At 56.6% G+C, this 23651-nt stretch overlaps 1 protein-coding gene and 1 non-coding gene across 3 annotated transcripts in view; both read right to left on the bottom strand.

The window, feature by feature from the left end:
• Nucleotides 1-23651, bottom strand: part of GNAO1 (G protein subunit alpha o1) — a 150259-nt gene that overhangs the window by 39178 nt on the left and 87430 nt on the right. For both annotated transcript variants that reach the window (XM_056136433.1, XM_056136431.1), the window contains exon 3: nt 22289-22430. In XM_056136433.1, the coding sequence (XP_055992408.1) occupies nt 22289-22430 (142 nt within the window). The remainder of the gene's footprint in view (nt 1-22288; nt 22431-23651) is intronic.
• LOC130044607 (small nucleolar RNA SNORA84) lies at nt 5952-6102 on the bottom strand. The gene has a single exon (XR_008795456.1). It is a non-coding gene; the product is annotated as a small nucleolar RNA SNORA84 (small nucleolar RNA).

The following is a 23651-nucleotide window of genomic DNA, read 5'->3' as shown; positions in this document are numbered from 1 at the left end:
CACCGCCAGGAGTAATTTCTGAGCACAGAGCTAGGAGTAACCCCTGAGCATCGCCAGGTGTGACCTAAAAAGCCACAAAAAAACAACAACAATAATAAAGAGCAAGAGTCTCCTTAGAGCTACCACAGCCCCAAAGCAGCACAGGGCACTTGAATGCCAACACGCATACCTATGCGCACGTGCGCGCGTGCGCGCACACACACACACACACACACATACACACACACACACACACACACACACCATCACCAGCCCACCACTGCCTTGGGGTCCCCCAGAATCCCTGAAGGAGTCCAGGGCCACAAGCGCTTTCTAAGTCACTAGCTCTGCTCTGGGGGGGGCGGCGGGGGGCGGCGGGGGAGAGGATGGTTAGGACTGTGCCGTTCCCCACCCGTGTTGGGTACACGGGGGCTGGTTCCTCCCCAGGGAGGAAGACGCCGAGGAGCCGCTGCTGTTTCCCGCTAGGCCAGCTCGCCGGCTGCCGCACATCTAATCACGCTGGGAAATCTCGGCCCCACCTCAGCGAGGCCGCCAGCCGCCCACGCTGCAGCTTCTTGTCAGGAGGAGGCCCGGTAAAAGGCCGTCCAGGGCGTCATCTGATGCGCCAAAGGGCCGGTGCCTTGGAAAATGGGATTCCGAGGCGAGAGAGAAAGGAGTCAAGGAAGTGACTGTGGCCCTGGGAGCCCTTGGCATCGGCTGCCCTGCCAGTCACATGCCGTCACGCCGCCCAGTTCTGAAAAGTCTTTTATTGGAGAGAGTCAGAGGCAATGGCCGGGGGGGAATGGGCCCAGAGTCCCACCTCCCCAGAGTGCACTTGGCCTCCCATCGCCCTTCCGCAGAGAGCCCGGGGTACATCTTGGGTTGGATCACCTCTCTATCTGCTGGGGGACCCCGCCAGGGAAAATGGGCACCCTGAGCCACCTCTGCAGGGAGGCAGGCCCCGGTCTCTGTCCTGGCTCTGCCACCTGGCGGCTATGTGACCTGGGCAGGGCACTGAGCCCTTCTGGGTCTCAGTTTCCTGAGTGACCTCGGGTTCCGTTTCGTGAACGGCGGTTCTGAATTCTAACACTTCTCCGTGATTTCTTAGTGATGGCTGAGAATTCATGATTTCATAGGGGCCCCGAGAGATAGTACAGTGGGGAGGGCATTTGCCTGCAAGTGGCCGACCTGGGTTGGATCCTGGCATCCCATAGGGTGCCCTGAGCACCGCTGGGAGTGATTTCTGAGTGCCGGGCCAGGAGTAAGCCCTGAGCACTGTTGGTGTGCCCCACCTCCCCAAAATAAAAGAAAACAATCCCAGTTTCTGCCACATCTGATGTCACCCTGATGTTCAGGGTTGGGGACCAAACCCAGGGCCTCACATGTGCCAGGCAAGTTCTCGACTACTGAACCACACCCCCAGCCTCTCTTTCACTTTCATTTAATTTTATTTTCCAGGGGGCCCGGGGATTTTCCCGAGCGGTGCTCAAATGGCCTGGAGGCTGTTCCTGCTCCAGTGCTCAGTGCTGGGGCCCAAGGTCACAGTGCCAGGGGCTGAGGGGGCCTCTCTAGAGACACTAGTGAGGTGCCACCAGGCACTGTGGGGCTGTGTTGGAGTACAAGGATCTTAGGTTTATCAGGTTGCACCCATCACAGTGCTCCTGAGTCACTCCCATTCCTTTGTCTGTAACCACTTCTATGCTCTCTTCCTCAACCAGTTAATCAGCTTTTCCCTTAATCAGAATCTGTTTATTTGTAAGGTCTCATCCTTCTAGGACACTGAACTTGTACTATAAGTTAATATTGCCTTTCTCCTCTCCTAATGTCTTCTGAATAGTTTACTTTAATGCAATGTTCTTTTTGTATATATACAGGAAGACAATATTATGCTTTATAATTTAGGATTTAATTGGCTTTGAATATATTCACTCCCAAGCATCTGCTTTCTCAATTTAAGCCTCAGTTGCCCTCACTTCCTAGCACCCCCAAGAGCAGAGACCCCGACGTGGGACTGGATGAAATCAGGGCAAGCTGGTAAGTTACGTGCTACCCTGGCATCGAGATGGGCCAGGCCAAGGTGCCACAATTCTTAACTATAGATTAAGAGTTTGATCATAGGCAAATGCTGTCATGATCCAAAAGTAACGAAGAGACTAGGACCCTGCTAAGAATAGGAAAGATATCTGGCCTGAGCACTGCAGTCTGAGATTGAGATGGCCCTAGGAGAGCAATTCTATAAGCTTAAAGTATTTCTTACAGTGTCCGTGCAAAATGATTTACATTATGTATGCTTATATGTTTGTCGGACAAGGAGAGGAGAAACACACCCAGGGAATTGTGTTCTAGGGAGGGTTGATCTGCCAAATGAGAATCTGTCCTAGAAGCAGCTTTCCTGTGTGTCCTGACTAGCCTGGATGAGACTGAACATTTCTCCCCTTCAACTACCTTCTGTAAATAATTTCAGTATATTGTAAGAGGCAGTTTCCCTTTTCTCTCAGTCATCTCAGGAGCTAGCCAGGTCTGATCTTTGGGATGTAGATTCCCAGCTCTAGGCAGGCTAGTCTTTGGGATGCAAAGCTAAGGTACTTGTTTTTGGAATGTAGATTCCAAGCTCTAGCAGACTGGTCTTTGGGATGCAAATCCACGTGCTTGTAGCTTGTGAAAGTGCTTGTAAAAGGTTTCAGTCTTGGTTTCGTATCTTCTTTCCGGAGGCCAAGATTACTGGCCAGTGGATGTATAGAAACAATGCATGTTTTGGCGCCTCAATGTTTTTTCTGTAACTCCTTTTGATGACATCACTGTATTGCGCCCTTTAGAGGTACCATGATCTATATAAGGAAATTTTCAGTACTCTCTGAGAAACAGGTGCCTGAGAGAACCGGGTTGTGGGTTGAGAGAACCGAAGAGACAGGTTTGAGACAATGGGGATAGAAGCTGAGAGAACAGGGAGCATGTGCTTGAGAGATCCTGGGAACTCCATGACATACATCTCTTCTATGTAATAAATTGCTACCAAGACCAACCAGCCTGGCCCTCATTTCCTTCCTTCACCTGACCATCACCATCGACCTCCCTGGAGTGGGGAAACGGCCTGAGGCTACCGAATGCGGGGCGGCAGGAGAGATAGGCCGCTGCCGTCCTTTTGCCCGTCTTTGTGTGTGTTTACACAGGGCTGGGGATCAAACCAGGTCAGAAGTGTCCAAAGCACCTGACCTGACCACTGTGTTACCTCCCTGGCCCTGTGCCTGAAGAAAGTTGTTTAGAAAAGTGGAAGCTTCAGGGCTGGCGCTGAAGTACAGCAGGTAGCGCGTTTGCTCTGTGTGAGAGACATCTGGTTATCTGGTCTGACCCCCACCCTTCTCGTGACCTGTCAGGCCCAAAATGGACCACCACCAGAATTAATTTAACTTAGTCTAACAGGGATCCGCATTGCAAAATAACTGGTTGTTCTGCCCCTGAGCAAGGAATTCAGATACAGGTACTTGAGTTGCAAGTTGCAAGTCACAAGAAGGGTGGGGGTCAGACCAGATAACCGGATGTCTCTCACAAGACCCATGTTGCAAGACCCAGGACTGCCCAAAACACCAGGACGTTCCTAAGCACTGAAGCAAATGCTGATCTTTAAACGATAGGCTAAGAAGTGATGTACCCTTAATTGGATTGGTTAGGAAAGTATTTGTTATTACAAATCTATTGGCTATGAGATGCGCGGGCTCTGCTGTGACGATCCGTGAAGGCTTATATAAGACCTCCTTTGGAGAAGCTCGGGGTCTTTACCCAACCTGCTAGACCTGCGTGCCTGTGTAGGTGGTTGGACCCTGGCTAGCCAGTCTTACAATAAACCCTCCTTGCTGTTTGCAGTCTCTGGAGTCTCTTTGTCGTTTAAGGGAGATTTCGTTCCGCGCCCTAACACTCTGAATGCAGTCAACTGGGGTTCGATCCCGGGATCCCAGGCATCCCGTAAGGTCTTCTGAGCCCTTCTAGGAGTGGTCCCTGAACACAGAGCCAGAAGTAACACCTAAGTGTGGCCCTAAAACAAACAAAAACACCCCTAAAATAAACTTCTACAGTCCCTGGGCTATAAAGGCTACTTTGAAGTGGGGGGAGGCGGTGGTGGCATCTTAAGGAAATAATCATGACAACAAAGACCACCCCTCAGGGTCCCTGGTCCGAGACACTTCCTTGGTTGGCACTGGCCTGACCTGCAAGTGGCCACCTGTAAGGGGCAGGGCCGGAAGGGGTGTAGCTCAGGAGCACAGAAGGGGCTGTGTGTGTGTGTGTGTGTGTGTGTGTGTGTGTGTGTGTGTGTGGTGTGTGTTGGGAGGGTGGACAGGAGCCCCTGGCCCCCGGTTCAAGAGCCCTTCCCCATCTGGGACACTGACCCCCTTCCCAAAGAAGTCTAGAAACCACGAAGCTCGCTCTTCCTCCCACATCTCCTCCGGTCTGGTCTGCACTGACCCAAGGTCATGCTCCCCCATGGGGTCCAGCCTCTAAGCATCCAGTCCCAGTGAGGGGGTCCTCTGCGGCTGCTTGTTTCCTTGCTCTCTCTTCCTCAATTCAGTAGAACCCCACATTTATAGGGGGGTCAGGGGGGGCATCAGTGCTTCCTCAGGCACTGCCTGCTAGTCGCTTTGGCCGAGGCTTGACCAACCAACCCAGAATCCCCCAGTTTCAGCTCCAAGGAAGTGGAAACAATTTTATTTACAGAAAAGAAAGGGAGAAAAGGAAGGAAGGAAGGAAGGAAGGAAGGAAGGAAGGAGGGAGGGAGGGAGGGAGGGAGGGAGGGAGGGAGGGAGGGAGGGATATATTCAAACCTGATGAAAAACTCTCACCCAGTGAAAACAAAGATACCCACCAGCAGGCCAAGGACAGGAAGTTGTTGAGCTGTGTCCATGCTGGCCAGTTCTCAGGGTCCCGTGGCCCAGCCCCAGCCAACTGCCCACTCTGAAGGGGGACGCAGAGCAAGACACTTGGCCTCTCGCCACTGCAGATTGAGACGAGCCGCTCTGAGGTGGGGCGCAGGGCCAAGAGATGTGAGGGGTCTTGCTGGGGTCTGCCCTGGTTTGGAGTTTGTAATTTTTTTAGGGTGGGCGAGGCTTGGGAGCTACATATGGCAGTGCTCGGCGGCTACTCCTAGCTCTGTGCTCCTGGTGGTACTTGGGGGACTATATGCAGTGCCAGGAATTGGCAAGGGGCAAGGCCCGGCCCCCTGTCCTATTCCCTGCTCTGGGCTGCCCCTGGTTGAGGAGGGAGGCTGGTGTGGAACTGGCCACACCCAGGACACAGGTCACCGTCCTCCCAGGGCCGGTGTTCCACCTGCAGGGGCTCCTGAAGGGCCCTCTCTCTCAAGGATGGGAGGTGGTTTCTGGCATGAGGAACACACACACCACGGCCCTGTCACCTCCCAGCTTGCAGAAAGCCTGCCTGGGGTCAGCCCCAGAACAGGGTGTCTGGAACCAGCTCTTCTCTGCAGCCCACACCTCTGGCCTGAGGCTGAAGACAAAGATCCACCCCTGCCCCTTGTCCCAGGGCCTTTTTTTGGTCTAAAAAAAAAAAAAAGAAGAGAAATCGAGGGTTTTTTTTTTTTTTTCAAGTTTCTGGGCACACCCTGCAATGCTCAGGGATCACTCCTGGCTCTGTGCTCAGGAGTCACTCCTGGTGGTGCTTGGGGTACCATATGGGATGCTGGGGATCAAACCCAGGTCGGCTGCATACAAGGCCAACACCCTCCCCTCTGTGCTAAGAAATCAAATTTATTACTCTAAAAAAGAAAGTTCATGGGGACTGGAGCAGAGGGTGGGGCTTTTAGCATGTGATGACCCAGGTTCGATTCCCGACACCCCAGATGGTAGTCTGAGCACCACCAGGAGTGGTCTCAGAGCACAAAGCCAGGAGTAAGCCCTGTGGCCCCCAAACACAAAAGCTCGGAGTAACAGAGCATCACACAACTCCAGGAGTGTAGAGGTGACTGTCAGCGTCTCGGTGGCCGTGCTATGGGGGCAACTGAGGAAGAACAGCTGCCGTGCGTACGCCACAGACTTGCTTGGGCCTCTTCTGTCCACTGGAGGCCCCAGGGTCTTGAGGTCAGGCAGCCCTGAGGGTTTGGGGAAGCGGCCACTGACCACCCAGGCTTTAGTCTGGGCCCCTGTGCTTGGGGCTTTAGCCTCTGTGTGTCCCTGGGACAAGGGCCGGAAACAGTGGGGGGCGGGGGGAGTTGTGGGGGGCAGCCGCACTGCTGAGGCATCTCCAAAGGGAGCTGGGAGCCACTTCTGTGCCCCCATTCAAGGGGTGCCCTTGTGGAGGGCCCCTGGAAGCCCACTCCGCCTGGGAAACAAGCCGCTTCCTTCAAAGCTGGAGGACTTGGCCGGGTCCAGCTCCATTCTGAGCCCGTCACCTTGGCAACGGGGCTTTGGGGGATTTACATCTCATGCATCCCAACCGGAGAGGAACCATTCAGCAACTGGGAGTGTGTGAGGGAGTGGAGGCCCCCTCCCCATAGAAAAACAGTAGGCCCCCCACCCCTAGGCTGCAGCCACAAAAGAAAGAACAGAATCAACAACCAAAATCCCCAACAAGCCCATGTGGCTGGCGCCTGGCCAGGCAGAAATTCAAACTTAATCAAACTTTCATGTCTCCCTTGTAAGGCGCAGGAAAGCAGTAATTGGGTTTATAATTGAATTTTCTGATCACGCATCAAAGGAGAGGGGCCCCGCCAAAGGCTGGGCAGGGCCAGGCTGGGCAGGGCCCAGCTCGGCCGGGGCGGCCAAGGTCCGGCTGGGCTCCGGCAGGCCATGAGAGGCCAGCATGCTTGGAACAGAGGTTGTGATTTTTGCCCACAGAAGCGGCTGGTGGCCACGTGGTGTCTCTCCAGACTCCCACCTGGGGGCTTCTGATTCAGAAGGGAACTTCGGCGAAAAGTGGGGTTGGCAGTGGGGGATACAGAGGTGGGAGGCGGGCAGGGGATGTTCTGAGAACTATGAGGGGCCTACGGGCCAGGCAGGTGGAGGGAGGGGGGAAAGGGTGGTCCAAGGGCCTTTCTGGAGCAGGGACATGACTTGGGAGGGGCAGCAGACGGCCCAGGGTCTGAATGACGGAGAGGAAGCACAGGGTTCGAAGTAGGAGGGAGGAAGGTGTGAGGAGGCTGGCCGAGTTCGTGCAGGCCTGGTTCTGGGGCTGCCTAACCGGCTCACCCTGGGGTGCACTCAGTGGGAGCTTTAAGACAGTCCTAGGGCTGGTGTACCTGCATTGCCTGTGGGTGCCCCGGGTTCCATCCCTGGCATCATCCTGGCATCATGCTGTCCCCAAAACAGCATGCGGATAGCCCCCAAACACTACTGGGTGTGACCACACACACACACCATTCTCATGTAATCTTCACAGCAGCCCATGGGGCAGGCTTGGGAGGTTGTCACCCCTTTTACAAAAAGAGTGGCAAGGTCAGAGGGCAGAGAGCAGGGCCTGCCAACAACAGCATCACGAACCCAGCCCCGATCCCAGAATGCTCAGCGTCAGCCTCTAAGAACGTCAACTTCCCTCTCTACCTGCAAAAGCATAAAACAAAAAGATAAAAGGATTGGGGACCAGGGATGGGGCCCAGAGGCATAGACCTGGGTTTGATCGCTGCTGTTAACCCCAACACACACACACACACACACAGAGAGAGAGAGAGAGAGAGAGAGAGAGAGAGAGAGAGAGAGAGAGAGAGAGAGTCTTATAACTAAATAGAATTAGAAATGGGTCCCCAACACTCAAGGGGGAAATATGGGCTAGAGAGTCAACCAATCAACATTCATGGATTAATCTACCTTACAGGATCATGGGAAAGCAGATCATACACAGGGGGAAGACACTATACATCTTCACTCTGTCATTTCTCTCTTTGTATGACAAAGACACTGTATCTAGGATATGTTTTTAAAAAAGTTTCCCACTCATCAACGCACCCATTAAAAGGGACGAATAAAAGATGTGAACAGAGACTTTACACAGGAAGACATAGGAATGCCCCCCAATCCCAATCCTTGCCTCCCCCCCACCAAGAAAAACAACCACATGAAAAGGGACTGAATATCATTAGCCAGAAACATGCAAATTAAAATCCTACAGGATTACCAAGAGATAAAACCCAAATAGCTAGACTGGAAAGGTTTTTGGGTGAGAGTGATAGGACAGCGGGTAGGGCATTTGCCTTGGACGCAGTTAGCCCAGGTTTGATCTTTGGTATCCCATATGGTCAGTCCCCTGAGCACCACCAGGAGTGATTTCTAATCTTGAGCATCACTGGGTATGACGCCGCCCCCGACCCTCACTGTCACCTGCTGACACACAACCCAAAACAAACCAGAAAGGTCTGAGCTCCGAGTGCCGATGGGAATGGGACCAGGTGGGAAGGGGGCCGGGCGGGAGCTCTTGATATTGGTCGTGGAGGTTTATGCAGTCACATGGCCCCTGCGAAGGCAGGTGAGATGTTTCCTCATCGCAGCAGGTGACCAAGGTGCCCGCCCACCCCAGCTCTTCCCCAAGAGCTGAGGAAGCATGACCCACCATGCCCTGGAAGCAGGGCTGCTCACATCCACCCACCGAGCGGCAGGCGGACACACGCGGGCTTGCCCTAGGGGTGAGTATGGAGCCCACCGCAAGCGCGAGGGCCAGCAAGGCCAGAACCAAAGCAACCAGAGACTCGGGAGGGGAAAGTTCACAGACACCGTAACTAACCCTCTCGCTGCTTTTGCAAATTCTGTGTGCTAAGTTTGTTACGAGGGTCCTGCCTGGCCGCGCTGAGGAGCCGCTCAGGCCCTGTGCCTGAGGTGGTCTGGGAGCAGACCTCAGGTGCAGAGCTGGTGCCCCAGGGGCCCCTCTGAATGTCCATCCCTGCCTCTGCAGGCGGGAGAGGCAGCCTCTCGGTGCTCCACCCCTGCTCCTGCAGAAAGCCCGGGGTGGGTCCCCAGCTCTAGAGAAAATGATGCTTGGTGAGGGATGGGGGCACCTCAGCCCCCCCCCCTCCCATCGACGCCACCTCGCACCCCATGCAAGGGCTGTAACTGGATTCCTCTAGGGAGTCCCACTGAGGCACTGCCAAGTTCCGCTCCTAGATGAGCCAATGACTTTGCATTTCCCTCCTCATCTGTAAAATGGCCGTGCTCACATCTCGCACAGATGCTGGCATAGCCGGGGTTGCCCACGGAGCACGGGATGGATGGGGGTCCTGTGCCCCCACAGCGGCACCAGCCGAGAGGAGGAGCTCACAGTTCAGCACTCTGGTGGCCAAGCCCCCCTTGCGAGCCTCCCCGCCCCGGCTCCCCCCACACGCATCCCCCCACCCCAACACACACTCCCAGACTCATTCATGCACAGCAGCCCCCTCCCCCTTTCTTTTTGTGGCAGTATCAGTAGAGCCCCCAGTTGGCCTCATCTTCATGGAGTATTTCCGTGAAATGAAGGGTCTGACGCATTTGAGATTGTTTTCCCCCTAGTACAGCTTGCAATCCACATCTAAGCCCCATGGTGGAAAGAGAAACGGATATGCGCCGTTTCAAACGTCTCAGAGGCCCAGGCTATGTGTGTCGGAGCAGAGAAACGCAGACAGAGAAACGCAGACGCAGAAACACAGACGCAGATGACGCCGTGAGGCGAGCCGAGCCCTCTCGGGCAGGGACGCAGCATGAGCTGGCGCGTCATTAGCTCGTCGCTCAGGGATCGATCAGATGTGCCCCCCCTCCATCTCCACCTCCCAGTTCCACGTCTGTGCCGAGCCCCTCACGTGCTTCTGTCCAACACTAGGATGGCTGGAAGCCTGCAAAGCACCCGCCGCACAGGGGAGGCCTGGCCTCGGGGGCCGCCTGCCCTCTGCCTGCCTCACCCCCTCCCAAGGGTGCGGACACAGCCCACTGCAGTCTCCTAACCCCCAGCTGGAACCACCACAGGCCAGAGGGGCAGGCCAGGAGGGCGAGGACCTGCTGAGAGACACGGAAGAGGGAACACTGTGTGTGTGTGTGTGTGTGTGTGTGTGCATGAGTGTGTGTATGAGTGTGTGTATGAGTGTGTGTGAGTGTGAGTGTGAATATGTGGGAGCATGGATGTGTGTGAGTGTGCATGTTTATGAGTGAGTGTGTAAGAGTCTAAGAGTGTGTGTATGAATGTATGTATGTGTATAAGTGTGAATATGTATGTGTGGATGTGTGTATGTGTGAGAGTGTGTATGTTTATGAGTATGAGCTTGTGTGTCTACCTGTGTGTATGTGTTTGAGTGTGTGAGTGTACATGTTTATGAGTGTGTCTGTGTGGATGTGCATGTGTACAAGTGCATGAGTGTGCATATGCTTATTATGAGCATGAGTGTACGTGTATGTGTACAAGAGTGTGAGTCTGTGTTTCTATGTGTGTGAGTGTATATATGTTTATGAGTATGAGTGTGTCTGTGTGTCTATGTGTATGTGCACGAGTGTGTGTGTGAGTGTGTGTGTATGTGTGTGAGTGTGCATGTGTATGAGTATCTGTGTGTCTATGTGTGTATGTGTATGTGTACGAGTATGTGTACAAGTACAGCTATGAATATCTGTATGTGTGAGTGTGCATAGTGTGTGTATGTGTACGAGTAAGTCTATGAGTGTGTATGTCTGTGTGTGTATGTGTACAAGAGTGTGTGTATGTATGCGCGTATGTGTATGAGTATGTGTGTATGTGTGTGTGAGATGGTGGTGACGGAGCTGGGCAGTGGGCAGGACAGGCCCGCTGCCCAGTCCCTGGAGAGCAGAGTTGCCCAGCAGAGAGGCCGGGGCCAGGGAAGCCTGACACCTCAGAGAAGGGGAAACCCCACAGGTGGGGGGAAACATCTGCCAAAGACACGCAAACGACAGGTGAAGAACTCTTAGAACAGGAAAGTGAAAGCGGTAACAGTTGAAAAAGGGTGGGGGAGGGGCTCGAAGAGAGGGAACAGTGGCCCTTGGCTCTCTCCTGGGACCCGCACCTGCATGGTCCCACGAGTCCCGCCAGGACTGAGCCCTGAGCACAGTGCCGGATGTAAGCCCTCAGCACCACAGGTGTGGCTACTAGCCAATCAATGGCCAGGGTTGGTTCCCAACAGACATTTCTCCGGAGGAAGATAAATGACCCCAAGGCATGAAACGATCTCCTCATCATTAGGAAACACCACTACAGCCACGCCCCACCCAGCAGAACAGCTCCAGGGAGAGGGTGAGCAAGAATGGGGTGGGGGGCAGCCGCACAGCCTCCTGACTGCTGACGGGGGTGTCACCTGCCCACAGCCGCCAGACCCAGGCCCGCCTGGGGACAAGCCCAGAGGGGCCGACAGGCCTGTCCACCTGCGAAGGTTCACGGAAACATGTCGGTGCCAGGAGAGAATATGGATCCCCCCCCCCACACACACACACACACGCCACCCTGCACCCCGTGTCCTCTGGTGGGAGGTGTACATGCACATCCTGTCCCCTGGGGCTCAGCCCACTGGAGGAGAGTCGCTCCACTGGCCCCAGCATCCTCAGGTGATGCCTGTCGCCCAGGCCGGAGCTTAAACCAACCATGACAATGAAAGGGCTCGGAGCCGGGGGCTAAGGGGGCCCTGCCCTGACAGGGGAGCACCTCTTGGGGGCGCCTGGGGCCCAGCCTGCTCAGTCTGCTGCCCAGGGCAGGGAAACAGCCTCTGTAAGGGCTGAGGTGGGCTGTGGTGGGTGACCCCAAAGGGTCCCCCAGAGCTGCCTGGGTCGGGGTGGAGCCACAGAGAGAAGATGCTTCAAACCTGGGACAGAGACCGGCAGGGAGCCGCGGGCCCCAGGGCCTCTGGTTCCCCCCTTCCCCCCCGCCCATACATACAGAGTGCAGTCCCACCCCCGCACCCCAGATCCAGCCTGAATTAAATCCCGATTCAGGGCTTGAGTGACAGGGAAGTGAGGTGAGGGGGTGGTTCTCTCGGGGCGTCTCTGTCTCCCCCGCGGGGAGCCACCTGCCACACAGCAGAGGACACGGTGTCCCCCTTGGGCCCCGGAGCCACACTCAGCTGGCCAACGTGTCCTGGGTCTTTCAGACGCCCCCCTCTGTCTTACCCCCCCCCCCCCCCGCGCCCAACTGGCATCCAGGGAAGGGCAGCCCTCCTGGGGACCAAGGAGGGGACCAGCGGTGGTGCAGCTGGCTGGGTGTAGCAGGCCCTGGTCTGGCCAGCCAGCAGGCCACGTGCCGTGGACACAGGCAGGGCAGGAACCTGTCCACTGCACTCCCCAGCTTCAACTGTGCCAATGAAGGCACCAGGCCACAGGGAAGTAGGGGCCACCCCTGGTCCCGTCAGGCAACTCAACACACCTGGTCGCCGCAGTTCCGGGACCCTGCCTCACGGGGTCTCATCTGCTCTCAGCTCCCTGCCCATTCCCCGCTGTAACTCTCCATCCACCTTCCCGGTGGGCAGACGAGAAGGGGGGACCCAGGGCACGGGTTCAAAGCAGGTGCTTGGGCCCTGCTGTCCACCTGGGATTGGCCCTTGGAGTCTCTGAGCTGTGTCCACATCTGTCGGGGGGGGGGTGTCTCTGCATAAATCAGGGAACAGGGCGAGGGGGCCAAGACCAGCCGTGAGCGGAGCTCTGTATGTGTGTGTGTGTGTGTGTGTGTGTGTGCGCGCGCGCGCGCGCGCGCGAGCGCATGGGGTGGTGGCAGCCTTCTTTGAGCACCTGCAGTGAAACAGGGTGCCCTGCCTTGGACCGCTCTAGCTCCCTGGCACAGTCCCAGGCTTCCCTCGGGCACAGGTGGGTCCATCCCTCCCCCACCGGTGGTCTCTGCTGGGCGCTCAGAGGACCGGGGAATCTGGCATAGAAGTCAAACCCAGAGTAGGTGGGGCAAGCTCCAGAGCCTAGGAAACGGTGGGTTCCTGGGGAATGGTGCCCGGGGCCCTCCTCACACAGGGCCTGGGGGAGCTTGTGGAGCTTAAGGGAGCTTAAGGGAGGGGGAATCACCCCGGAGATGAGGCAAGGGTGGGCATGGAGGGAAGATCCCCATCCAGAAGGCAGGGGGTCCTGACTCCCATCATAAGCCAGCCTGGGCCCAGGAATCGGGTGAGGGGGTATCAGGAGCACCTAGAGACCAGGCGAGGGGTGTCAGGGACCCCCAAGAATCTTGGTGAGGGGTTGTCAGGGACTCCCAGAAATCCAGGTGATAGGGCATCAGGGGCCCCCAGAAACTGGGTGAGGGGGGTCAGTGACCCCAAAGGAATCCAGGCAAGGGGGGTTCAGGAACCCCCAGGAACTTATAAGGGAGGAGTCCAGGACCCCCACCGCAGAACACAGACCGTCCTCAGCAAAGGGCTCCCCAGGGCCACCTGGGATGAACCTGCAGGCCTTGGTCAGGACACCCCCTGCCTCATCACCGGTGGGTAGGGGAGGAGCTGCAGGGCCGGGAAGGTCGGGGGCTCCCTGCCAAGCCCTCTAAGGAAGCTGCAGACAGGAAGCAGGGCCTTTGCCCAAGGAGGCGCGGTCAACAGCGCTGGCCCAGGCGGCCAAGGTCCAGGCGGTGCTCGGGGCTTACGTCTGACAGGGCTTGGGGGACTATATGGGGTGTCAGGGATCAAACTCAGACGGAGCCGTGCACAAGCAAGCGCCCTACCGCTGACCTATGGCTCCAGCCTGGGGGCCAAGGTTCTCACGCCCAAACAGGGCAGAGCCGCTGGGCCTGAAGCCATTGGACAGGGACATGTCTCAGCAGAGCCCGTGACAGTGTAGGTGCCACAGCAGATTCAGCTCAGGGACCACCCCTCTCCCCCACTCCACGGAGCCCCGGGCCCCGGCTCTGTACCCTGCACCCTTGCAGGTACTCAGCAAGCTCTCTCTGCACCATTAAACTGCCCTGGCTCCCCGGCTCAAGGAACCCTGAGACCTCTGATGGGGGCAGAGATGTCTTCGGGGTCCCCAGGCACGAAAGAAAGCATACTGTCCCCGAGATGGCACTGCTGTCTGGGACAGATGGCCAGACACACACACACACACACACACACGTGCGCACACACACGCACACATATACACACGCACGCATACACACACGCACACACACGCACGCACGCATACACACACACACACACACACACACACACACACACACACACAAAGCACACTGTCTCCCAGAGAAAGACAAGGAAGACTATCTGAGGTCACAATGATGAAATGCACCTGTGCTTCTGTGGTCCACAGAGATGTGGTGAGCAGGACACGCGAGCCCGGGGTCGTCTCAGCAGAGTGGAAGGAACCAGCAGGGACAAGGGAGCATGGGAGCATGGGTGTCTCCCCCAAACAGCCCATCCTGCCCACCTGCTCCCTCAACCTCAGGAAAGCTGGCCAGAAGGGTGGGGTTGGGGGGGGGCTGGAGAGGGGGCCGCGTAGGCCCCAAGGAGCTGGGGCGCGGGAGTGGGTGCTGAAGCAGGCAGGCGGGTCGTTAGGGGGTAGGGAGGACTCCCTAGCAAGGAATAAGGAGTTTGGGGGACACAATAAAACTGAGAGGGGGGGTAAGAGTTACTCTGCCACTAAAAGCATCACTGCCAAGACCCGCTTTGTGGCCACGGGAACTGAGGTCTGGGAAGATTCTTACTAGCCCAGGCCCAGAGGAGGCGGAGACCCCCTTATGGAGAGAAGCTCCAGTAGGAACCAGGACCAGGCAGAGGAGGTCCAGGAAGATCCTCAGCTGCTCCCAGCTCTCTCCCTTGGCAACCACCCTAGCAACGGACTCTTACCTGGGCAGCAACCCCGTGCGGGGGCACTTGGAGGAAAGTATAAACTGACTTGGACAGAGGAAGAGTGGAGCATGCACCCTCAGCTCTCTCTGGGGGTTACACGCCCAGCCCCGCTGAGATCCCAGAGACCCTTGCGCCCAGCTCCCTTTCCCGAGATGAAACAGCCCTCTGGGAGGATTCGTCCTGCAGGACGAGGGTCAGGAAGAGTGGCCAGCACTGCTGCTGGGCCTGGCTTCAATCCAGGAGCCTGGGCCATACCTGGGTGCTGGACAGCTGACGGGCACATGTAGGTCCCAGAGCTATGGGATCCAGGAGCCGCCTCCTCCTACTCTTTTTTCTCTCCTCCTCCTCTTTCTCTCCTCCTCCTCTTCCTCCTCCACTGCCTCCTCTGCCTCTGACTGTTCATCTTTGTACCCTTGTTGCCGCTTGCCACTAATTGACCCATAGAATAAAAAAAGAAGGAAAAGGGACACCCCCCGAAGAAGGAACGGAACGTGGGGATGGAGACCCAGAGACTCTGAAAACAGAAACCCAAGACTCTTATCTGGGGTCGGCCACAGGCCCCCTGAATTTGTAGCATTAGAGTTTCGAGGCGGCGGAGGGGGACGCCCCAGCTCTGGCTCTGTGAGCAGGGGAGGGGGGTGAGGGAGTAGGGGGTGGGCAGTGGGGGGAGGAGACTTCTGGGCCTGTGGGTGCGGGTGCTGTGGGTGGGGGGAGCTCAGGCAGGCAGGCCCTGCCCCCTGGCTGCCCCGGGCAGAGCAGCAGGCCCCAGAGGGGGGCGGGGCCGAGCCACGTGTTGGCGATGAGACCCAAGATAAGTGTTCTGGGCTACACCGCCCAGACTTAAATGTCAAGATTTCTTTGAGCCTGAGGAGATCCAGTGACGTCCAGAAACCTGGGCGTGAAAGGTGATTCCGCCTCCTCCAAGCCCTATCTCTGGAGGGTCCTAGGGAAGGTCAGGTAGGGCCCTAGGGGGCTGGGTAGCGCCCCCTACCCCCTGCCCTCCCCCATAACCCCCCCCCCCCTCCCCGGCTCGGCTGGAGTCTTGCTGATTCAGCACTCTCGGCCTCCTGTCTCCTGTCAAACTTGCAAAGTGCAGACACAACCCTTCCCGTGCCATCAATTGATTATTAATTATAGGAAAAAGAGCTGACACTGGGGTGGGGGGGGGGGAAGGAGGGGCAGGCACTCCGGCACCCCGCGTGCTCTCACTGCACCCCTGGGCAGGGGGCTTGGCCTACCTAAGCCCATTTCCATCCCCAGAGAGGAGAGGCAGAAGAGCCACCACCCCAGGGGGCCAGGCCGGGTCTGATGGGAGTGTCCACGGCTGCTTCTGGTGTGCAGGCACTGATGGGGCAGCGCCATCTGTCCTCAGGGAAAGCAGCGGGGATGGGAGGGTCACAGTGAAGAGAGCAGATGAAACAGAAAGACGACTTGCCCAAGTTTCCAGAACTTTCCGAGGAGGAACTGAGTTCCGGGCGCTCATGGGGTTTATGCCATAGGCGAGCACTCATGTGCGCGCGTGCATGCAGAAGGCTCTTTGGCACGGTGCTCAAAGACACCAGGGACATGTGAGGGTGACAGTTACGGGGGCCTGGGATCCGACCCAGCCTTACCCCACCCCCCACCCCCAGCCCAGGGACCAGGCTAATCCCGTAATTGTCTATTTCCTCCCATCCTTTCTCTCCCTGGGGTGTGTGTGTGGGGTGGGGGGGGGGAGTCCGGGCCAGGTCAGCCACACGAGTTCCCTGCTTTTGTGATGCAGATAGAGGCCCCGGCACGGGCGGGAGGAAGGAGGGGGAGAAAGCGCCAAAGGTTACGGCAATTTACATGATAATGGGCTGCAGGGGAGGAGGGGGGCTGGGCGGGGAGAGAGAGAGTGAGAGAGAGAACTAGGACGGGAGGGGAGAGTGGAGAGGGAAACCGGCAAAGGGAGGAAGAAAGGGGTGGGGGCGCCCCTCAGAAAGGGAGAGAGAGGGCAAGAGGGGTTGAGAGCCCGGAGCTGGGGAGGTCGGGGGTGATGAGCACGTCCAGCGTGGAGACTGGCCACGGTGCTGTGAGGCAGGCTGGGCCGGGGGCTGGCGGGGGGGGGGGGGGGGGTTGGGGAGGGGTTGGGGGGAGGGCTGGACAGGGGCTTTAACCTGGGCTAGTGTGGCCACACTGCCTCGAGCAGGCTTTATGCTGAATCCTTACTCCCCTTTAACTTCCCTTGTAAAATGGGATAGGGCTGGAGAGGTAGCACAGCGGGTAGGGCGTTTGCCTTGCCCGCGGCCGAGTGTGGCGACCCAGGTTCGATTCCTCTGCTCCGCTCAGAGAACCTGGCAAGCAAAGTCTGGCAAGCTACCCTTGACGTATTCGATATGCCAAACACAGTAACAAGTCTCACAATGGAGACCGTTACTGGGCCTGCTCGAGCAAATCAATGAATAACAGGAGGACAGTGCTACAGTAAAATGGGATCAGAAAGGACACTTGGGACCCTGTGCCCTAGTTCCACCTCGGCCACCGCCTGAGGGTGTGGTCCCAAAACAAATAAGGGAAATAACGAAATAATGATAGCCCCCTGCATGCTTCTGTCCACCTGGGGATTAAATCCCACCTCCTGGTACCTCCTGGTAGATTGCATCCCACCTGCCTGGGCGCTTTAGAATAAAAGCCCTCCCCTCCCCTCCCCTGGCCACTCCCCTGAGAAATCCCAGAGGTGGAAACTGGACCAGGCCCTGGCCCGGCCATCCTGTCACCAGACTTTGTGCCTGAGGTTTTGCTTTGTCCCTGTCCACCTGGCAGGAACACACTGAACTCCGCTGTCCTGATGCCAACCAACCCTTTCGGCCCTGGGAGCCTCAGGCAGATCTCTTCCCATACACCTGGTGTGGCTGATGGCTGGAGCCCCCACCCCTCCTGACCAGCCCTCCCCACACCCCTAGCAGCCTAGGGCAGCCTAGGGCAGCTCCACCTTCCCACCTCGCCCACACCTTGCCCGCACCCCGTCCACACTCTCGCTCATACCCCTAGTCCTCAGTCTGGCCACGAGTCTTGTCTGGTCACCCCTGGTCACAGTCAGACACGTGCCGTGGCCGCCCAACCCAGGACTCAGAACATGCCTGTCCTTCATGCCCGTGCTCTCCCTCACGCACGCACCTTGCTTGCTCATCTGTCTCTTTGCTTTTTTTTTTTTCTTTTTTTATTAGTGAAAAACCATGAGGTACAGTTATAGGCTTACAAATTTTGTGCTTGGGTTTCAGTTATACAATGATCAAGTGCCCATCCCTCCACCAGTGCCCGTCATCCATCCCCACGGGTCCCAGCATCCCCCCCCCAACCCTCATCCCCCCCCCTCCCATCCTGCCTCTGTGGCAGGGTATTCCCCCTTGTTCTCTCTCTCTTCTTTCGGGTACTGTGTTTTGCAAGAGAGGCTTTGAGTGGCAATCATGTTTGGTCTGTCTCTTTGCTTTTTCTGCTCTGGAAAAGCCCATGCTCTCTCCTTGAATGTGTACTTCCTCTCTTTCTTCCCCCTCATATCTTTCTGTAGCCCTGCAGCACTGTCCTCCCGTTGTTCACTGATTTGCTCAAGCAGACACCAGTAACGTCTCCATTGTGAGACTTGTTGTTACTGTTTGGCATATCGAATATCGAATACATCACAGGTAGTTTCCCAGGCTTTGCCGTGCGGGCAAGATATTCTCGGTAGCTTGCCGAGCATAACTTTCTTTTTTTTCTTTTTTTGTGCTTTTTGGGTCACACCTGGCGATGCACAGGGGTTACTCCTGGCTCTGCACTCAGGAGTTACTCCTGGTGGTGCTCAGGGGACCATATGGGATGCTGGGAATCGAACCCGGGTTGGCCGCGTACAAGGCAAATGCCCTACCCGCTGTGCTATTGCTCCAGCCCCTGGGCATAACTTTCTAATATAAAATCTATCTTGCTAATTAAAACAACAACAACAACAACAACAACAACAAAAAACAACCACCACCACTCTGCACAGCACTCAGGACTCAGCACAGCACCCAGGGCTCAGCATAGGACTCAGAACTCAGCACAACATTCGGGACTTCTCAAAGCACCCAGTGCCCGACCACAGCACAGCACCTACACACATCCTGGGCACTCAGTCAGCCTCTGCTCACTCAGTGACAAAGTTACAGGTGCTCTTTTTTTCCCATCTGGGAGTCTGCTGAGGAGGAAAGTGACAGTCCCACCCAGGAACGTTTGTCCGTAGACCTACTATGTGCCAGGTACGCGACCGGCTGTTGGGCTGAGGAGAGACCTAAAGACGAATGGTCCAGGTTTCAAGCAGAAAAACTTCCCATCCTAAAGGTGCTCTTGCCCTCGGTTCCCCTCTCAGTCCCCAAAGACTGAATGCACTCATTTGTGGAATATAAAATAACATGAGACTGACACCCAAGGACAGTAAACACAAGGGCCAGGAAGATTGCCCCGTAGTGGGAAGCCTCTCTCATGAGCTGGGGGAGAAGGCAGCTGGGATAGAGAAGGGATCACTAAGACAATGACAGTTGCAGGAATCGTTCGGGATGGGAGATGTGTGCTCAAAGTAGATAAAGGACCAAGTGCCTCACTCAGTATCTGTATTGCAAACCATAATGCCACAAAGTAGAGAGAGTATGGGGGAAATTGTCTGCCATGGAGGCAGGGGGAGGGGTGGGATAGGGGAATACTGGGGACATCGGTGGTGGAGAATGTGCACTGGTGGAGGGATGGGTGTTTGATCATTGTATGACTGAAACTCAAACATGAAAGCTTGGTAACTGTATCTCACGGTGATCCAATTAAAAGAAAAAAAAAAAAGACTGAATGAAAACTCCCAAGACCAGAGCAGGTGGGCAGCTGCCGAGAGCAGGCCCTGGTGCCCAGAGCAGCTCCTGTGGGCTCAGGCTCCTTGGAGTGCCTGGTCACAGGTGAGGAGAGATGCAACTACAAGGGGCAAGGGGGCTGAGGCGAGTCTGGGTCTGGGGGGTGGGGGGGCGTCATGGGTTGAGGTGTCCTTAAGGGCAGGAGGGGTCCATAAAAGAGGGGACAAAGGTGCCCGAGGTGGCGAGTCAGAGGGTCCGGCTGGAGCTGAGGCCTGGACACAGCAAATGTGGGGTCTGCCAGGAATTATGCATGTGCCACACTGTCCCGAGCTGCCTGGGGGACAGGCCAGCACCTGCCACAGAGTGGCAGCACAGGGACCAGCCATGCCACGCAAAGAGGAAGCCTCAGTTTACCCTTGTCAGCTGCTATAAGCTCTTTGGGCTAGCCCATCCTTACACATTTGGACTCCCTGCAAATTCCTGGGCTTTTTCTGATAAACGGAGTTAACAATTGTTCATCATAAAATCCTGCTCCAGAGCTTGGGCTCACAGGGAAACTGAGATAATGGATGATACCTGAGGCCAGGCAGATGGCCAGAAAGACTCAAACCAGCCTGACCGCCATGTAGATTCCCTGCATTCTCTGTGGTACTGTCAACTAATTGGAAACGCAAAGGGCCTGTAAAAAGGCCCACCCGAAACCCTTACTTTCACTTGCTCCTCTACCAAGCTCCTCCCTGCTTGGGGAGCTCCTTTCTTTTTCTCTTCTCCTTTCCAATAAACTTTTCTACTTTCCAACTCTGAGTCTGAACATCTTTATTACTCAACATTTTCACTCTTGAAAATATTGTGAAGAACTTGGGAATTGGGAACGAACACAGAGACCCACCGCGGCTGCTTCCAGCTCACCTGATTGACCACGTGCCCAGAGCACTGTGCCGGGAACCCTCCCCACCCCCCGGCTCTGACGCCCCTCCTCTAGGGAGTCTCCCTTTACCTCCTGCCCTGGGCCTCCCTGACCCGGGAGGAAGGGCAGCTGCAGGCGACTGTACTGCCAGGAACTCACTATATCCTACCCCTAGCTGCTTCCCCAGCCTGGGACAGTAAGAAGGAAAAAAAAAAAAACTTTGCAGGAAGAACAAAAGTCTCCCCAAAACTGAAGGAAAAAAAAAATAACCACAAAAGTCCCAAGAGATTTTTCTGGCTCATCTTCAAGGCAGGAGATCTGGGAAAGGAAATGTAGTGACATACATGGACTGGAAGATGTCACCGATGGAGGGAGCATGTATGTGTGTGTGTGTGTGTGTGTGTGTGTGTGTGTGTATGCGTGCATGCACATATGTGTATGTATACATGTGCGTGAATGTGAGTGCACGTGTGTGTGTGTGCAGGTATGTATGTGAGTGTATGTGCGTACATGTCAGTGTGTGTGCAGGCATGTGCAAAAGTATATGTGCGTACATGTGTGTGCCTACGCGTGGTCGTGAGATGCACAGGGCCTGAGTGTGCAGGCATATGCGTGAGTACATGTATGTGCATGTGCAGGCATGTGCGTGCGTGTATATTCCTGTTAGGAGTCACTGTGCATGTCTCCCCTGGGTTCTGTGAGCCCCGCATGGTGCTTCCTCTCTCTGAGCAGCAGGAGACCCCGGCCCAGGGCTGAGGAGGAGCGTGGAAGGTGCTGAGCGCGGGGTTGGGCAGTGAGGGGGGGCCCAGTGGGCGGCAATAAACGGCTGTGATGGGGCAGAAGAAGGAGGCCCTGGGGGGAGGGGGGACACCCGGGCTGACTCCCAGGCTGGGGCATGGGTCTGGGCTGACTGAGGGGCTTCTCCAGTCAGCTTCCCCCGCGCTGTGTTCAGCTGCCAGGCCTGGCATCCTGCAAGCCCTGGGACCACATAGGGTAAAAAGCCAGCAGTGCCCCTCTCTCCCCGACAGGCAGAGGCTCTGACTGGAACTCAGTAGGTCCCTGAGTTGGGGTACTCCCCCACCCCCGCGCCCCCACGCAAAACCAGCCCTGGCCCCAGCCTCCCTGGCCCAAGCTGGGGTGTGACACGTGCGGTCCTGAGATGCACAGGGCCTGGAGGGGCCGACGGCTGGGCAGGGCCAGCCTACCTCATGGCATTAGAATTTTGAGCATAAAACACGAAATTTTACACTGAGAGCTATCTGTCACAGATGCTTGGTCAGGCGCCCCCTAAAGGACGGAACCGTTCTCCTCTGTGTGGTTTTTCAGTCAAGACACTGGAGATGTAGAAGGTACAGGTGTGTCCCACTGGGCAAGAGACGAGCACCCCACCCCCACCCCCGGCTGAGGCTCCCACACCCGAGCCTCCCTGCCCCCACAGGACAGAGATCTTTGAGGCTGTTTCTCTTGCTCTCCCCTCTACTGCTTGACCACAGTCGTTAACGCAAAAGATGTAGACGTGAATGCAAACAAGTGCTATACATACTTAACAGGCACCTGGAGACTGGCAGAAAAAGTCCCCCATGAAAGGACACTGGACCCCCTCCAGGAAGAGGGGACAGCCCGTGGTGTGGAGAAGGAAAGGGGCCTTTGGAGGGTGCCCCCATGCCCCAAGAAAGCATGAATCTCTTTCCCAGGGAGGGGAGGGCTGACCAAGGCTGGGGGCTCCTGTTCTGCATGGTCACCCGGTCAGTCCTGGGATTCCGTGGCTACCATCACTGCTGATGACCCTGCCCAGCATGGCGGTGCCGGTGTTCGACCACCTGGCAGGGTACAGGGCATCACCCTCTCCCGGCGTGGCCCGTAGCCTACCTTCCTCTCCTTGTCCCCATACTCGATGCCCAGAGTGTCCATGGCCCGGACGATGGCGGCCAGGGACTGGATGGTGTTGCTGTAGACCACGGGCTTGTACTGCTTCACATCTTCCCCGGAGAAGCCGTCCTCGTGGATGATCCTGGGGAGAAGCAGAGACACAACAGAGCCCGTGAGGGTCGGATGCCGCCTCCCACATGCGGGGGGAGGAGGGGGGGCTCCGGGCCGCCCCCGTGGGCACACGCAGAATTCCCCGTCATGTAGGAGCAGGCAAAGCCCCACCTGGGGGAGCACACGCATCTTGGCAGGGCTAACCCAGCTGTGAACACGCCGGCAGGCCCAGTGGGCAGGCAAGGAAGAGTGGGCAGCAGGGAGGACTTCAGGGGCCCCCGCAAGAAGCAGCCTTCAGGAGACTCGGCCCTCCCAGGTCCGTGCCCGTGAGCCCCCACAGCTCTGATCACGGGGGACCCTCTGCAGGGACACCCATTCGCCCTCCCTCCGTCCCTGGCAGACAGGTGGCTACCGGGCCAACACCCTTCTTTGATGGTTCTCAACAGTGATTCCGCAGAGACAGGGGACCTCATGGTTCGCCAGGCCATGCGGCATGGTACCCTCGCTCAGCTACCCCCGTGCCCCCTCCCACTACTCAGGTTCTTTTGAGGTCAGGATCAAGGCTAACTGTGCTCCAGGCTCCATCTCCCTGCCAGGGCCAAGGCTGGCTGGCTCCAGGCTCTATCCTCCCTGCCCATGGTGCCAGCCAGTCCATGTTCCTGTGACAGGTCTGGGCAGGAGAAAAAGTGAGGAGGAGAAGGCATAGAAAAGGTTGCCGAGAGCCCTCACAACTGAGGCAACTGGGGCCGGAGCGATAGCACAGAGGAGAGGGTGTTTGCCTTGCATGTGGTCGACCTGGGTTCAATCCCCGGCATCCCATAGGGTCCCTCAAGCACTGCCAAGGAATAATTCCTGAGTATAGAGCCAGGAGCAACTACTGAGCATCACCGGGTGTTGTGACGCAAAAAAAAAAAAAAAAAACAACTGAAGCAACTGTGGAAGGATGAATGGTATGTGTATGTGTGTGTGTGTGTGTGTGTGTGTGTGTGTGTTGGAGGGGGGTAGAGGCTAGGCAGACCACCCCGCTGTGTGCAGGGCTTCCTCCTGGCTCTGCACTCAGGAATTACTGCTGGCGGGCGCTGGGGATAAACCCTTGTTGGCTACATGCAAGGCAAATGCTTTACTTGCTGGACTATTGCTCTGGCCCTCTCTAGACCTCGGGCTTATGGAAGGATGGATTTTAGTGGGAGTGGATGGGCTAGATCACACCCGGCAGTAGTCAGGGCTTATGCCCAGTTCTGTGCTCAGGGGG

Source organism: Sorex fumeus, unplaced genomic scaffold, assembly GCF_029834395.1.
Source record: "Sorex fumeus unplaced genomic scaffold, SorFum_2.1 ptg000122l, whole genome shotgun sequence".
NCBI lineage: Eukaryota > Metazoa > Chordata > Mammalia > Eulipotyphla > Soricidae > Sorex > Sorex fumeus.
Note: the sequence above shows the minus strand (reverse complement) of the source record. Positions and strands in the feature narration are given on the sequence as shown.